Source organism: Camelus dromedarius, chromosome 5 (genome assembly GCF_036321535.1).
Source record: "Camelus dromedarius isolate mCamDro1 chromosome 5, mCamDro1.pat, whole genome shotgun sequence".
Taxonomy (NCBI): Eukaryota; Metazoa; Chordata; class Mammalia; order Artiodactyla; family Camelidae; genus Camelus; species Camelus dromedarius.
Window position 1 is genome coordinate 92,876,049 of NC_087440.1, and position 16,793 is coordinate 92,892,841.

Sequence of the window (16,793 nt, forward strand, 5' to 3'; positions counted from 1 at the left end):
CTCCAGGCTGAGCTCTGGTCCTGGGCGCTCTCCCAGCCACCCTGCCAGTGGGTGCTGGGGCCCCCTTTTAAAAGACGGGATGATGGGGGCTCAGAGAGGGTCTTCTCACAGCCCTGAGGTCTGGGGGCTTTTCTGAATTGGGGAGTAGACCTCCTTCTCACTTTCTCCCATGGGAGCTTCTGCGGGGGGGTCTGGTCAGCTCCCGCCCTGCCCCAGGGGTGAGCCTGGCCTTCCTGGACCCCGGGGAAGCCTCCCCTGGTGGTGATGGTGGGGCAGCTCCCCCGGTGAAGCCCCTCTAGGGCTCCCTCACAGGAGAAAATAGAAGGATTACTTAAAGTAACTCGGAAATCCCAGAAACACGACGGAAGATAAAAAGCCATCATTCTTAAGTGGGGGAAGGCCCCCGAAAACCCAGGTGGTGTGATGGGTATGCAGTGCTAAATTGAATCAAATTAAGAAAAACGTTTTCCAAATGCAAGTAAAATATCTGTTTAATTAGACCATAAAGAGGAAATTAAAAGTATTATTTTGCAGCAGGGTGATTCCTGTCTGAAGGCGCTGGGCTCTGGACGGGAGGGGTGGGCTCTAGGCCTCATGGTGGCTGGGGCTTTCAGGGATTAAAATTCTGGAAACTGGGGCCGTGACCTCTTGGGGACTTGAGCCCTCCCTGCAGCTGCCAGGAGCTGTCCCATGGCTGGGAGAGGGCACTGGCCTCAGGGAAGGGCGACCTGTTCCTCCTTGGCCTTCCCCAGCTGCCCTCTGTGCTGGAGTCTGAGGGTTGTTGGCTTGTGCCTGGGGAGGGGGCAGCAGGTGGTGTGGAAGATGCTCTCGTCCCTCACCTTCTGGGGCCCAGGGTGCCCATCCTGGGAGAAGCCCCCTTCCCTGGAGCCCTGAATGCTGGGCCAGGGTGCTGGACCCTGACTCAAGGTCTGTCTTGCCCAGGGCTTGCTGGTCTGCAGGCTGTGGGGCGGGGTTCTGACTGGACGACCACAGTGAGCGTCCCTTGTTGCTGCCCTGTTCCTGGCCCCCGAGCTGGCCCAGCCTCTGCTGCCTGGCCTGCCTGAGGGGCTCAGGGCCCACTGCAGTCTCTGTGTGGTCACCCCAGGTGGGTCTCTCCTCCTGGCCGGCCTCTGCCATCTCAGGTGTGTGATACCAGGCAGAAATTGGAGAGGTGGCCCCCAGGCCTGGGGGATCTGCTGGGCCTGCAGCATCGTCACCTCCCCAGTGAAGGTGGTGAGGGTCCCCCGAGAGGTGGGCTTGGCTGCCAGTGCTGGAAGGGGTGCTTGTCTCCCAAAGTAGGCTTTGGCCGTGGGGTGGGGCCCGGGTGTGTCGGGGCCCCGAACCTTCTGGGAGCTTGTGAAGTGGGACTCAGGGGAGACCATGGCCTGGAGGCCCATGGGCTTGTAAGCCCCTGCACTTGGCTTCCTGAGCTGGTGATCGGGCGGCCCTGGGCTTATCTCCCTGTGAGAGGAGTGCTTGAGCTTGGAGGGCTCCCCCTCCTCAGAGCAGACCCCTGTGGTTCCCACATGGGGCTTGGATGCTCAGAGCCCGAGGCCTGGGTGCGGGGTGGGCGGGTGGCTGAGGCCTCCCTGACAGCTGCCACCTGAATTCTGCCTGACGAGCTGGGGGAGGGGGGTGGGCAGGGGCAACTGTGGGGGTGTGGTGGGGGTCTGGTTCTGGTGTGGGCCCAGGTCAGTCAGCAACCCCCCATCCCTTGCACTCCCCGCTTCCTGGAGGGAGTGGCTCCCCAGAGGCCCAAGGTCCCCAAGACAGGCAGAGGCCCCAGAACAATGGGCTGTGGGGCCTGGGGGCCGGGCGGGGTCTGGGCCGCCTTTCAAGTCGGGTTAATGGCTGTAGCAGGCGGCACTTCCTTCCCCTCACACCAGCCCACCATTAGCTGCCTCCCGCTGAGTGGAAAAACCAGGGTAATCAGAGCTGGGCCTGGAAAACAGGCAGGGGTGATGGAGTGGCAGCAGGCCTGTCTGAGCCCTGCGTGGCGGGGGCAGGGCGTCTGCATTCCATCTGTGGCCCGTGGGCGACCTGGGTGGGGTTCCCGCAGCGTATCCGTGCCTGCCCCCCACCTCCGCAGGGCTCCCTGGGGTCCGCAGTGAATTCCCCACGGGGGAGCAGGAGGGTGTGGGGGTGTCCGCTAATTGGGACCAGACACGCCGGGCACTTCAGAGGCCCCCAGACCCCACCGGAGGAAAGCCCGTACATCAGGCAGCGGCAAGGCGCGGCCTGGCCGGGCCACGCTTTCATCCGACCTGGTCTGCCTGGGGCACGTGGGGCGGCCGGGCCCCTGGTTTCGCCGTGCTTTGCTTTTCTGTGCGCTTCTCACAGCCCAAGGATTTGGGGCAGCCCTGCTTTGAGCCGGTCTGTCAGCACCATTTTCCCAGCAGCGTTAATTTTTAACCGATGCTGTTTTTTAGTGTTAAAATTTTTTAAGACCCGATGTTCTTGCACACTTACTAGACTACAGTATTGTGTGAGCATAACTTTTATAATTGGGACGCCAAAGAATTCATGTGATTTGCTTTATTTCAACACTCGGTTTGTCATGGTGATCTGGACTGAATCCGAAGTATCTCCGGGGTCTGCCTGTCCCGGGGACACAAGAGCCGAGCAGTGTCCCCTCACAGCCAGGCCGCCCTGTCACAGCTGGCACCCACGGAGCTCTCCCTTGGCGTCTGTGGACACCAGTCAGGCTGGCCACAGGCCAGGCTCGGGGAGCCTGGGCGGGATGAATGGGCTGCCCCTTTTGCGTGGTGCCTTTGGCTTCCGAGTCTGAAGGAGGGATGCGTTTGGGGAGGTTGTAGTCCCTTTTGTGGCCAGCAGGGCATCTGGATGCGCCCAGTGTCCTTTGGGGCCAGTGTGGCCAGCCATTGAGCAGGGGATGCTTTGTGGCTGGGGAGGGAGGATTTGTGGCAAGTCCAGGATGGGCCGCTGCTCCGTCAAGGGGGTGTCCTGGCCAAGCATCTGTTGTTTGGGCTTGCCCCTCGGGAAAGGGCAAGTATGCTGAGGGGCTGCCCAGGGGAGAGGCTGAGGCAGAGCCTGTTGTTGGGGTCGAGGGTAGGGGATGGGCCCTGGGAATGTGACTTTTGATAGCTTCCCTCCAGTGAGGTTCCTTCTGAGGATTGGTTCCCTCTGCCTCCCCTTTTTTCCAGAGGTGTCCCCTCTTCCAGGAAGCCCTCCTGGACCTCCTGGCTTCTGTTCTTAGCCCTCTTGAGACAGCAGGCTCATGGTTAGGGAGACCCACGTGTCCCCTTCAGTACAGGGCAGGGGGATGGGCTGCAGGGGCCTCCACCAGGCAGCATAGGCCCCAGCGGCCAACTCCATGTCTGCAGTGGAGCGTGGGGGCCACTGAGACTGGCCTCCTGCCTCCCGCCAGCCGTGCTCGGGCCTCCATCTTCCCGTGGACCTGGGCCACCTGCTCACCCCTGCAGTCCTATCACACAGCCTGGCTCCTGGGGTCCGTTTACATTTCCTCCCAATCCCGGCCAGGGCTGGAGACGCCGCAAAGGCAGGCAGAGGGTCTCCAGCCCGCCAGACCCACCTTGACGGGCTTTGGAAGCGACGCTGCTTTCAACTGGGGCCCTCAGCCCACCGTGGATGGGCCCCTTCCGCCAGCCCCTGGGCTGCTGCTTGGCCATGAGGCCTGGCTGCTGTGGCCCAGTTGTTGGGGGCCGTTGCAGATGGACGCCTTGTTGGCCGCAGGCAAGCTCGGGAATGGTGGCTGGAGGAGGGGGGCAGTTGTCCAGGGCACCGCGGGCCTCCCTGTTAAGCCCCAGTGGCTCTTTTCCTGCTGCGTGCCTGCAGATGACACCATTTGGGGCATATTAACCAGTTCTGGATTATGTAGTGGCTGTCGTGTGGGCCGGCCCGGCGTCAGGGAGTGGGGTGGGTCCTGGTGCCCGGGCACTGACTACCTCTGTCCCTTGTACCCCCAGGATCCATGTCTCTCTGCTCTGCTTCTTGACAAGCTGCCGGCACCTGGGGCTCTGCCTGCGTGTCGCCCAGAGGCCGAGCGCCGCTGTGACGTCTGTGCCGCACACCTGAACCAGCTCACGCGGGAGGCCCTGCGGCTGCTGCAGGCCCCTGCCAGCCGCGAAGAGCTGGATGCCCCTCACGGAGGCTCTGGCCTCGCGCCCCCCAGCCCTGGCGCTGCCGCCAGCCCGAGGGAGGTACCAGCGCTGGCGGGCCTGGTGGGGAGGCAGCCGGGCCGAGTGGGACCAGACCGGAGAAAGGGGCTGGCCTGGCCGTCCGGGCCCAGTGTCCAGGTGTCGGTGGCGCCTGCTGGCTTGGGCGGGGCCCTGAGCACGGTCACCATCCAGGCTCAGCAGTGCCTGGACGGCATGTGGAGCGTCTCGCGGGTCAACAGCTTCCTGCCGCCGTCATGCCTGGTGAGTGCCCTGGACGTGCTGAGTCCACGTCTGCACCCACTGAGCTCAATGGGTGCCCTGCAGCATGGCTCCCCTCAAAGCAAGGGGGCTGCAGACACTCCTAAGGCCCAGGTCAAGTCCACCTGCCAGGTCGCTGGTGGGCAGGGTCCTCTTGTGTCCCTGGGAGTGTTGCTGCCACGCAGCACAGGCACGTGGGTGAGGATGGTTGTGGCCACTCTGAGAGTGCTGTGGGCTGACACAAGGGCCCCGTGGGCTCCCAGGATGAGATCAAACCCTCATCCTCAGGGTTGGAGTAGAGGGAACATCTCCTCCTGGTCCCTCCCTGGCCAGGCTCTCTTGCCCAGAGCACAGGCAGACCTGGGTGACATGGCCCTGCCCTGTGGACAAGTGACACAGCCTGGAGTGTAGTGGGAGGCCCGCAGGTGGTGGGAGCTGTGTGCTCACTCCTGCACACGCTTGGTCCCTCAGAAGCCACCTCTTTCCAGGTGACTGCGGACTGCCTTCCCCACCCTCCAGGGCTCCCCTCCCCATGCCTACCAGAGTGTCACCCACAGCAGTGGCATGGCCTCCGTGGAGCCAGCTCTGGCCACCGGTGGGTCCTGAGGTGCCATGGACCCGGGCTGGGTGTGCCCAGGCAGGGCCCAGCGGTCTGAGATGAGCTCTGGGGGGTGGGGCTGGGGCCTGGCGCCTGCTGCTTACAGAGTTCTGCTGGTGGGGGTCTCTCCCAGGTGTCCCCTGTGTCCCCCAGTTTTCCATCCGGGAGAAGGGGCACCAGGGTGGGGGGTCAGGAGAGGGCGGGTTGTTGGAGCGGGGTTTCCTGGGACACTGGAGGGCGTTGGTTCTGGCTTGGTGGTGCATGGGGGTAGCTGTGCTGGGGTGGTCCCAGTAGGACCTTTCCCCAGAAGCTCTTGCACGACTGAGGGATGCCTTCTCCTGGGGGTTCGTGCCCCCGGCTGCCCCCATCTGCTTGCTGAGGGCCCAGCAGTGCCCAGCATAGGGTTCTCCAGGCAAATGAAATAGAAAGGACCCTCCAAGCGGAGGGAAGGGTCTGTGTGGAGCCTGGAGGTATGAACCCTGGAGGCCTCCCTGGAGGTGTGACCCTGGTGGTAGAGCTGCGGTGGGGTACTGGGTCAGGTGGGACCCAGTGGTGGAGCTGCACAGGCGTTTGTGGCTGCCTGGAGAAGCTCCTGCTGCGCCATCTGTCCCCCGTGGGGCCCCGGGGCAGAGAGATAGGTAGATGGCTGTGGAAGCCTTTCTAGTCACTGTAGTCAGCTGCACAAACTTGCCCGGTGAGTGTCTCGGAAATAGAGCCTCAGCAGTCCTCTCCTGTGGTCTCTGTGCCCGAGGGCTGTGGGGGTGGAGGCACGGCGAGGGCCCCCAGCTGCTGCGGCAAAGTCCCATGAGTCCCCCGGCCCGCCCCCACCTCTGGACTTGCCGGCCCCTCTGAAGGGGGTGTGGTTTGCAGGCTGAATGTTGCCATCTCAAGTGTGGCCTTGCTGGGGCTGGCCCCTCTGAGGGTGCCCTGTCTTTGGAGCCTCCCTGACCCTCAGTAGCTTGGGGTGCCCAGGGCACCCCTGGGAAGAACTTCTGGATCTGACCTGGCCTCCACCTGTTGTGACAATGCACCCTAGGGGTGGCTTTTCTGCTTCCAGCTCCTCCGTTTGCTAAGTCCTAGGGCGAGGCCAAGAAGGGGGAGGCCAGCCTCTGCTGTGCCAGTCCTGTGGTGCCTCCTGGCCTGAGAGCTGGGCTGCCTGGGAAGAATGCGCCTGCGGGGTCGGTGGAAGGGGGAAAGCAGAGGTGAGGAGGCAGCTCTAGAGAGCTGGGCAGCTTCCTGGAGGAGGTGGCATTGAGCCGGGCCTGGAGGGAAGTGGCAGAGACAGTGGGCCCAGCGGGAGATGTGATGGGGGCACAGGAGGCCACTGGGAATAGCCAGGGGGCCTTAGACACCAGGTAGAGAGAGGGGTTGGTCTTGGCCCTGAGGGTCCTGGGAGGCAGCAGAGGGGTGTGAGCTGGAGAGGACAGGCTGGCGGCCTGTCTGCCTCTGTGTGCCTGGTGGGGTCACGGGCCTTTTGCTGGGCAGCCCTACTGGCAGCCAGCTCACCATAACACGTGAGCATTCAAGGCTCCCTCCTGGTTTTATGTGCACTGATCGCGTTCGGGCGGGTGGTGATGGACTATGATGAGACAACAGTCCTGGCGATTGATGGAGACGTTACTTAAACCATAAATAGAACTTTTGGACCCACATGAGGTGGTTTCCCCGAACCAGGCCGTTGATCATTAGAGGCGGGCCTGGAATGTGGAAACACTGCGTGTTAGGCTCTAGAACGACAGGCTTCTGGAGAGGCGTGCTGCGAGTCGCCACCACAGTCCCCTGGCGGGCCCGCGTGTGACTGTTTCCAGGCGAGCGTGGATCTGGGCTGCTGGGGTGGGAGGCGCGGGCCTGGAACATTCCGGGTGCTCTGGCTGGGAGCTGGCCCCGTGGGTCCTTCTGTGGGCATGGCCAGCTAGAGAGCCTGGTGTCTGGGTGGAGCAGCCCTCGGCCTGCCCTGGCCTAATCCAGGCCACAGTCCACTTCCCCGTCCGGGAGCACAGAGCTCTGCCCTTTCCGGGTCATTCACCTCCCGAGTGTCCGGGGAAGCTTCCCAGCTGGGACCGTCGAGCAGTTGCCTTCCAGACTGTGTCCGGTAGAGGCAGCTCTGCCACCATGGAGGACGTGGGTGCCCACGGGAGCGGGACTGTGGCCTGTCACCCTCCCTGGCTACCCTGAGAGCGTGGGGCCACCCCAGGTGCTCTGCCTCCGCCTGCTTCATGGGGACACAGCTGTGAACCGTGGTGTCTCCCCCAGGTCGACAGGGTGCCTGTCAGATGTCCGCAGGACACCTGCACTCACTTTACAGATGACATTAAGGCTTTGTCCTCCTGACCCCGCAGTAGGCTAGAGGTAGCACAGCCTGGGGCAGCTGAGGGTGGGACTGCAGGAAACAGTGAAAGGAGCTGCCCCAGGTCTGGGTGAGTGGAGACTTGTGCAAACCTTCCCTAGTCCTGCAGACACGGGCCAGGCCCTGCCCAGGGTCTCAGGGCTCACAGTCCAGGGAGGAGGACCTGGAGCGGAGGGTTCCCAGCCTGCCATGGGGTCTGGGGCAGCAGAGGCTCAGCCTGGACAGGGAGGATGGAGGGCTTCCTGGAGGAGGTGCTGCATGCTGCTTTGAGTGGGAGGTGAGGTCATTTTGGTGGAGCCACGGTTTCTGTCTGTCCATGGAGTTTCGGTGACACCAGCTTGGGGATGTTGCTCCTGCTGCCCCCCCCCCCACTTCCTGTGAGCACTGGCGGGGGTCCCTGGTAGGTGTCCACCCATCCTCAGGGACATGGCGGGGGTGGAGGGAGCTTTGTATTCTGGCCTGTCTCTGACCCGACCCACTGTTGGTGCCCCCTCTGGGCTTCAGGAGAGGATGGCCACACTTTCAGGGGAGCTGCTGTGATGCTATTCCTGTGACTAGCGCCTGCAGGGGAAGGACATTCCTGGCCTGGGGGCCTCTGGGGGACCAGGCAGAGCTTCGAGGAGACCCTGGTGTCTGGCACATGCCCCCTGAGCGATGCCCCCTGTGCCCTCTGCAGGGCTGAGACCGTGTCTGTGAGACCCCTCAGCCTCCTGCCCCTTCTGGCCTCCCCACCTCTCGGCATGAAATAGCCCGCAGTGAGGTGTTTCTCCCGAGGAGCGGGTGGACACTGTTCTTCACCTGCCGGGATCTTACAGACGTGGAATTCAGGCCCGGAGGGTTCCTAAGAAATGGGTTAGTCTGGTGTTTCCCAAACCATGCTCTGTGGAACCCTGGCGCCCACTCTGGGCCCCCCGGGCACCGGCTGAGGTCAGGAGCCTCTGGCAGGGGCCTCCCCGGGGACGGTGGCGCGGCCCACCTCACGCTCTCCTCTCTTCATGCTTTTCTTTCGTTGCTGCTCTGGCGCCTCCATCACGTTTTCTGTTTGGCCGCCCGCCTGCCCTCCCCTCGCTCCCTCTCTTCTGTCCCCGTGTTGTGGTCTTCCCTCTCGCCGTCCTCCCCGCCCCCCTGGCTTCTTTTGGCATGCCCGGGCTCTGCTTCTGGCAGGAATCGGCAGCGGCCGTCCCGATGGCCGGAGCCGTGTCTCGGCAGCTCGTGGGACGGCGGAGCCGAGGTGCGTGCGGCACCCCCGAGACAGGTCAGTGCTGGGGGGCCTGCACCGTTGCCGATGGTGCCGGAGCATTCCGGCTGGAGGCAGTGATGCCCGCCTGAGACGGTGGGATGGCTCAGGCCCCGTGGGAGTGGGCGGAGGGGCTGTGGGGCGACCCCCCAGCTCTGTCCCCTGCTGTCCAGGTGCCTCACTGGGCGGGCTCACTGGCTGGCCTGGGCCGGCGGTGGGCCCCGTGGCAGAGCCGTCACGGGCTGGGTGGGGCAGCGTGGGTGCCGGCACTGCGGCGTGAGCCCGCTTCGGTCCCAGGGAGCCCCTGCCCGTGCTGCTCGCCTGGTGGGCGCTCTGCCAAACCCAGCTCTGCTCCGAGCAGTTCAGGCCCTGCAGGTGACGCAACTTTAAAATGTCCTATACCGCCCTGCTCAACAAAGGAGGTCAGACCTTTCCTGGGGAGCATGTGCGTTAGAGGGGTTGATGTTTGAGGTGAGGGAACATCGCAGGTCCTGTGCACGGCAGGCCACGTGGGGAGGCTGGCGTCAGGGTCCTTGGCTGCACCACATCCTCACGTCTGCCTGGAGGAGAAGCAGCATCCGGTTCCCGTCACATGGGCCTAGGCCTGCCTGACCCCCCTCTGGAATGCCCCTGTGACCAAGTGCCCCCTCTGATCCTGCAGCCCCCTTTCTCTTGGGTGCAGAGCCTGCCTCCTGGCTGTGGGCTCTGTGTGTCTCATGCCTGTGTCCCAGACTGTGCCCCTGGAGGACAGATATATTGAACACTTGCCATTGCCAAGGCAAGGTGCCAGGCGTGGGGAGACCAGGCAGTTGTGGTAGGTGCCCCCCAGGGGCCTCCTGATTCCTGGCACACACCAGGTGCTCACACAAGCTGGTGGGAGAAGAGAACATGGTGCTGAGAAGTCAAGCACGGCCCTGTTACTCTGGGGGTGGGCAGCACTACGTAGCCTAGGTGAAGCTGGGGAGAGATCTCAGGGCTGGGGGAGGCCAGGGCAGGGCACCTGGGGCAGGCCCAGGGAGTGGCTTGGAGAAGGGGAGGCCTGGCTGGGCTGGGTGCTGAGGGATGCACAGGAGTTCCTGCCCTATAGGCAAATGCAAGGCAGGTGGCAGGGTGAGGTGTGCTGGCACAGTGCCTGGTGGGGGCCTGGATTGTTCCAGGTTTGCCCTTCTCTGCCACTGACCTGTCCTCACGGCCCTGGGGGAGCTGCTGGTGCAGAGAGGGCCAGGTAGGGGGTCCTTGGCTACCATCCAGCCTAAGATTTGGGGCTCTCTTTGAGCTTCCTTTGCAGATGTGGTTTTGCTGTGACCCTCGGGGAGCCTGGGAGCTGGTGCTGACCACAGTCTGGGCGGGATGGGACTCCATCCCGGTGGGGAGGGATGCTGCCCTGAGCTGGCAGGCCTCCTGCCAGAACGCTGCTCCTGGGGCCTGTGGAAGTGCCACCCTGGCATCTGGCTGTGTCACCTGGGAGACCCTGAGGATGGTGGGCCCTCCAGAGTGGCTGCTTCCTGGGCTCCTCTCCTGCAGGGCCACTAGAGGCCCGTGTCCTGTCAGCGTGAGGACCGCAGGCCTCATCCAGCCTGGCACAGGGGACACCTCGGACAGTGGTTGTCAGTGGTGCTTGGGGTGGAGTGGGGCCGGGAGCCCCAGGGACGGGGCCAAGGTGCCTGGGGAGCCCTGAAGCCTGGGGCCGGGGTTGGGCGCCTGGGGGAAGAGGATGGGGCTGGGGGTGGCCGGGCTAAGGCAGGCTGCTTCCCTCCTCTGCCAGGGGCCACGCCCACCCCCCTGGGGCTGGGGCTGGCCTTGGGGTCCAGGGCCCGACAGGTGCACATAAATAAAATACACAGTGGCCGGATCTCAAGTTTGCCAGCGCCGTCCTGGGGAGCCTTTAATTATGTTTGTGCTTCATTACGAGGCTGTCTCCCTCTCTGGAACTTAATTTAGCTGACTAGCTGGAGACGCCAGCGGGGCACTTCAGCTGGTGGGAGGATCACACATCACCGTGCACGGGGCAGTCAGTGCTCGCGGCAAACACTCGCTGTGGTTCCTTCTGTAATCATGCCTCTGGGTGCTCGCAGGCGGGTGGCCCAGCGGTGAGGGGCGCGGGGGTCCCTGTCCATCTGTCCCAACCACTGGGGTCACTGGGGTCACTGCATTTCTGGAACTTGAAGGAGGAGGGGCTGGAAAGTGAGGTCCCTGGGCGGACATCTGTGTCCACCTCTCCCCCACGGGGTCCCGTGGGGCAGACTGCCCTCCTTCCCCGAGCTGGCTGGGTCCCATGAGTAGGGGCCCCTGGGAGCACGCTGGGCTCTGGCGTGCGCAGGTCTGCTCCCCAGCTCCCGGCTGAGGCCTGCTGCTCAGGCAGGTCCCCTCCTTCCCTCCAGGCTGAAGCAGCGGTGGCCGCGGTGGCGGTGGCGGACACAGTGCGGGATGGCCCCCCTTCCGTGGGACCTGATGGTGTGCCGAAGACATGGGGCCGCGGTGGGGCCTGCACTGCAGCCCTGGTCACTCCAGCCCCCGGCGCCCCGGCGGGGGGCACCTCGGGCCCGTCGGCGGCAGCCTCCTTCTTCCTCAGGTACGTCCTCCGGCGCAGGGTGGCGCAGGGTGGGGCCTGGCTCGGGGGCAGCTTGGACAAGAACAGTAGGAGGGGCCTGCGGGCCTCAGCTCCTGGCCCCAGTGGTGGCGGGCCTCCCCTGGGAGAACCGCGGCCTCGCTGCTGCTGAGTCCAGCAGAAGGGTAGGGCTCAGGGGGCGGGCCGGCTGGCCTCCCTGGGCACCACGTCACAGCACTGTCCAGTGGAGGCCGCTCGCCCTGAGAGGGGGGTGCAGTTGAGGATAGGGTTCAAACGCAGAATCTGCCCCTCGGAGCTGTGCAGCCTCGGACAGGTCATGCAACCTCTCTGTGCCTCAGTTTCCTCCCCTGTCAGATGACCCTTTCCTCCGAGATGCTGTGTGTTGCAGCGAGTCCTGAGAGCAAGCTGGCCCAGCGTTGGTGAGGGTGGTGGGTTGATGCCGGCAGGCCTTGGGGCAGGTGCCCCTGCAGTTGGGGAGCACGGGGTGGAACTGGCCTGAGGGAGCATCCCTAGGCACCTGAGGAGGTGGGGGTGAGCTAGGGAAGGTGTCCTGGGGGCAGGCTGCACCCAGAGCCCACCTGCTGCACTCCCTGGGGGTGCTGCGGGCACATTCCCTGTTAATGGCCACCCTTACGGCTGTTAGATCTGGCTCCTCCGGCAGCCAGGGGCCGAGTGGGTCCTGGTCTCAGTCTGGAGCTCCGGGGGTGGGGCTGACTGCAGCCTGGGGTTTGCTCCCTCCACACCCCCGGGATGCCTAGCCACGGCCCTGCAGGCACCTGTTGGCTGGTGAGGCCTGTCAGGCAGGGGACTCTGTGAGCAAGGTGCAGAGGTGGGAAGTGGGGGGCCTCTTCCCCGGCTCAAGCCCCTCCCTGTAGTGCCCTTGGGTCGTGGGGACCTGAGGTGGGGCTCCCCCCACCATGGTGTGAGGATCACAGGGTGTGATGGGGTTAATGAGCGGTGATGGTGGGCCTGGCGGGTCGCTGTCCCATTAGCGGCCCCTGCGGGGACAGGGTGCCTTATCAGCGTGGTTGGGGGCCCACTGCCCCAATTAGGCGCAGAGAGCCCGGCTGCGATTCTCTGGCTGTGGGGTGTGTGGGAGCCTACCTCGCGGGCCTGGGGGCCCCCGTGTAAGAGACCAGGGCAGGGCACACCTGGCATCTGGGAGTGTCCTGCCCCAGCTAGTCTCTCCCTCGGGGCTTTCGGCCTTGGCCACCCTCCATCAGGTGGTGCTTGCAGGAGGATTTCAAGCCTGAGACTGTCTGAGAAGGAGGAAGACCAGCTCCTGTGGTCCTGCGCGGGGGGCCACGCTGGCTCATTAGCGACCCCGTGGCCCCAGAGCCGGGCTGCCTTTTGTTCCAGCTGAGCAAGGCCGCCTCTGCTGCCCTTGGGAAGTTACCATAGGAACAGGCGCTTCGGCCGGGGCCGGGGGCCGGGGGCCGGGACGGTGGAGGCAGGTTTTACGGGGGCTGCACTGCCAGCTGTCATTATTTCCAGCCTGTTGGACGCCCTGAATCACAGCGGCTCCCTGAAGGGTCAGAGGCCGTTCGAGGGGTGGGTGTTCCAGCCGGAAACACCGTCCCGAGCACGTGCCTGATTTAGGCCGAGACCGTCTGCTCTTGGGGCGGTTGCACCCTTAACCACCAGGGTGGGGTCTGGGTGCTCTCAGCTGTACATCCACTCCCGTGTTTTGTGGGGAGAGGCTGTGGCTCAGAGAGGGAAGGGGCTTGTCCAGAGTCCCCAAGAGACGTGGAGCTGCTGGATCCTGTGCGGGGGTGGGGAGGGTCTCAGGCGTGAGCTGAGTGTATGTTCTGTGCCCCTAATTCCACCCCTTGCCAGGGACCTGGGGGTAAAGCTATCCCTCGCCCATGCCTGCCCCTCAGAAGTTTCTGGTTAGCTGGGTGTAAGGGGGTGGTCTGATGGCAGCGTGGAATCTGTGAAGGGGCAGAGAACAGTGTTGTCCTCAGGGCTGTGGGACACAGAGTTGGGCTTTGAGAGTTGAGTAGGAGTCTGGTGTTTGCCAAATGGAGGCAGAATTGGATGAGGTTAGGAGCTGGGTTCTCCACTGTTCCCCGAGTACTCCCTATGGGCTGGCACCGGCCTCGGGCCTTCCTGGGCCTTCCTGAGCCTTCTGGACCCCGCTGGCTCCTCACCCTGTGTGGGGCAGCCCAGGCAGGGAGTGATTCCGTGTGTGATTTGGTGGCCAAGGTCTTGTTAACGCCCATGGGGTATAGAGCAGGGGAGTAAGGCCCAGTGCCCTGCCCCCTTCTGCTGGGTCTGGGTGGGCAGCTAGGGCGTGGCAGCGGCAGCAGCGTGCCAGCCCCCACCAGAGTCCTGGAAAGGCTGGGCCACCGCTGTAATTACGTTTTCTCAGGAGGCTCTGGTGACCTTGACTCCCCCTTCCCGTGTCCTCCCACTCCCCTGTCCTTCCTGTCTCTGTAGTCTCTCCTCTCCCCTCCCCCAGATGCCTGCATTAGCTCGCTCTCCTGCCTGCCCTTCTGGGCGTTTCTTTGCGGGGGGGTCACCTCCTGGACCCCTGAATCTGCATGGTGTCGGAGGAATGTTGAGGGTCTCCTCGGCAGGCACAGGGTCGGGGGAGTGCTGGGGTTTCCTTTGGGTGCCAGGATACCCCCCTGCACTCGTGGGCACCCCCCACCTGCCCGCTGCATTGCAGCCTCTGTGGATCCCCTGCCCCCCATCTGCCCTGATGCCAGGCACCCAGCAGAGGCCCAGAACCACAGTGGGTGCTGCCCAGAGGCACATGGATAGGGGGGCTCTGTGGAGAGGGGGCCCTCCCTGGCAGGGTGGGGCCGAGGAAGCCGCATAGCCTGTTCCCTGGTGATGTGGAAAATGCTGGCCATGGCAGGGGGCAAGGGTCAAGGGTCAGGGCTGCTGGGACCTTGGGCCTTGGCCTTGGGGGTCTAGGCCTCCTTAGCAGCCCTGCCTTCTGGACCCTGATGGGCAGATCCTGGGGGCTCTCAGGGCCTGGGGGTTACAGCTCCTCAGGGTGGGGATGGGGGTGTGGCTTGTGGCCCAGTCCACCAGCCTCATCGCCGCCCAGTTAGGAAACCCTGGGTTGGTGTAACTGACCCCCCAACACATCCCAACGGGCCTGTGTGTCTCCTCGGGGTAATTAAGGGCCTTACCATCAAGGCCAACTGCCTGTGAAATGACCATCTTGTTTGGAAAAGGCCGTTTTTCTTTGTAAAATGGCAAATATTTCCCTTTCTGTTTCTGTGAATCAGTGACCAGGGCCAGTGAGCCCGGGGAGAGGCCCCTGGGAGGACAGGGAGCGGCCGGTAGGGGAGCGCGGTCACTCACTCACTCGCTCACGGCCTCCTCCTGAGTGCCCCTGTGTCCTGGGCCTGGGCTTGGCAAACGTCTGCCCTCTGGAGCCCCCACCCGGTGGGGGCACAGCCTTGTAAACCTGTGTCTCAGGACAGGGAGTGGTTCCTGTGGTAGCAGGAGGCACAGGGTCTGGGGAAGCCCCGCGTGGGGGCATCGGGGCGGGCTTCCCAGGGGAGATGTTCACGGAGCGTGAGGAGAGCTGTGTGTGCAGGTGAAGTGCCTGCTTCTTCAAGTCTTCCCTTCAGAGCCGGAGCACTCAGATTCTCCCACACTCCCCCTGCAGGTCCCGCCTTGACACCCCCCCCCCGCCAGCTCCCCAACAATGCAGTGGGCGTCTGTGGTCCTGAGTGTGGTGCCAGTGTGTTCTCTGAGCCTCTGTGAAGCCTGGTGTCACTTCCTCCCCATCCCCACTGCTCAGAAACCAGGTCTGTGCTCCCAGAAGGCTGGGGCCCTTCAGGGCGGGCCGGCCTGGAGCGCCCCTGCAGGCGGTGTGAGCTGAGCTGCCGTAGCGGGTGGCTGATGGGCTTGTCCTGGTGGTGGAGGGCCTGGATTTCATCAAAGGACAGAGCACTGTCCTGGGGCCTTTGAGTCATGCCGCGAGGCAGGCCTGTGAGCACAGGGACCTGGAGGGCTGGGCAGGCCGGGCGCAGCTTCTCAGCTCTGGGTCCCACAGGGGCTGAACCTGGGCCAGGAAGGGAGGCGGGGTCGCCCTGAGTTAGGTCAGACCATGGCCAGCAGCATTCCAGCCTCCTGGGTTGGCGGGACCTCAGGGGCTCTGGTCCCAGCTCCTGCCCAGGCTAGACCTGGGCGTGTCCGGGGGGAAGGACACCTCCCCATACTCCGCTGCTGGGGCCCTGAAGGTGACGGGAGGACGGGGTGAGGACTGTGCTGGAAACTGGCCCCTGGGAGGGCCATGGAGGCTGTAGAGCTGTCCGCGGCTGCGTGTGTGACCCCCTGACTGTGGCTTCTGCAGCCTGGCGTCCCCTGGCCCCCCCCCCCAACTCCTCCTCCTTTGGCCACAGGTCCTCTCGGCCTCTGAGTCCTCTTGAGCCTTGGGGTGGTGGGCCAGGCCCCTCACCCCCTCACCCCCGCCCGGCCTGGGGGGTGGGGTGGGCAGGGACCCCCCCGGGCGGGGCACGCCTCGGCCATGGCTGTCTGCTGACTGTCCGGTCGCCCTGAGGGCCCGGCCGGCGCTCTGCAGGCACACCAGCCCGGTGCGCTGTCCTTCTCCGAGTGCTGGGAGCAGCACCACTGCACCGCGTAGAAGTGGGAGCGTCCACAGGACCTCCTCCACCTTCACAGGCGCGGCTGTCCTGGCTGTGCCCGCCGCAGCCCGCCCCGCCAGGTTATCCCCGAGGCGCTCCGCCCTCCCTGGCGGCTCCAGCCCTGGGCAGTGCAGGGCAGTGGGGTTGCAGCTGCCTGCTGGACTCTGACGTCCTCTAAGTCTGCTTGTAGTTGCTTCCCATGGGGGTGGTTGGCAGGAAGCTGTGATGTAACCCAGGGCAGCAGGCCGAGGCTAGGAGTGGGCTGGGTCGGGGGAGCCCCAGGAGCTGAGGCTCTGATAAAACGGCCCCAGCTCCCCCGGCCCCCAGCCTGGGTCTCCCCAGGCCCCTAAGATGGCCTTGCTGCGACTTGGTGCGGCAGAGCTCCCTGGGCCAAACCTTTCACCCTGTGGCTGGGTGACGCTGTCAGCCCCATCCTGCCTGCTGCGTGATCCTGGAGCCAGGGAGCAAGGAGGTTTCAGGTTTACAAATACTCAGGCAGGTGGGCTCAGGCAGGAACCAGGGTAGCACCTGCTTGTGGCCGGGGGACCCATGATCCTGGCTTAAGGTCCCCGGCCCCAGGGGTCTGGGCAGCTTGTGGATTCCACTCATGGGACCCTTGTGCCCTCTCTGTGCCCCCCGCCCCGCTGGCCACGCACCAGCCGCCGCCACTGCTCTCTTAAGGGTCCGCTCCACACCATAGATTACTTTTATTTTCCATGATGACACCTCGCTAGGAGGAAAGCTGTCCCTGGGGTCTCTTAAAAGACAACTCCTATTAAAGATGAGAGGAGTTAAGCAAAACGCCGGCGGTAGCTCTTGCCAAGTGGGAGGCGGGCTGAGGTGGGCAGGTGCTTCCAGCTCTGAGCTGACACCTGTCCTGGACTCCAGCCCCTTTCACCGGGAAGTCGGGCAGGGGCTGAAGTCTGGGCACAGTGGGTAGAGCCCAGGTGTGGACCCAGGCCCGCTGTGTGTTCTTAACCATTAGTGTCACCTGTGCTGGAGGCCTGCACTGGGTGTCTTGAATGTATTAGCTCA

The 16,793-nt window shown here is 64.3% G+C and overlaps 1 protein-coding gene across 1 annotated transcript in view; it reads left to right on the top strand.

Moving 5' to 3' along the window:
* KIF26A (kinesin family member 26A) overlaps positions 1-16,793 on the top strand; it is a 40,403-nt gene that overhangs the window by 9,987 nt on the left and 13,623 nt on the right. The window contains exons 4-5 of the mRNA XM_031454444.2: positions 3,948-4,400; positions 10,961-11,151. Coding sequence (XP_031310304.2) covers positions 3,948-4,400; positions 10,961-11,151 — 644 coding nt within the window. The remainder of the gene's footprint in view (positions 1-3,947; positions 4,401-10,960; positions 11,152-16,793) is intronic.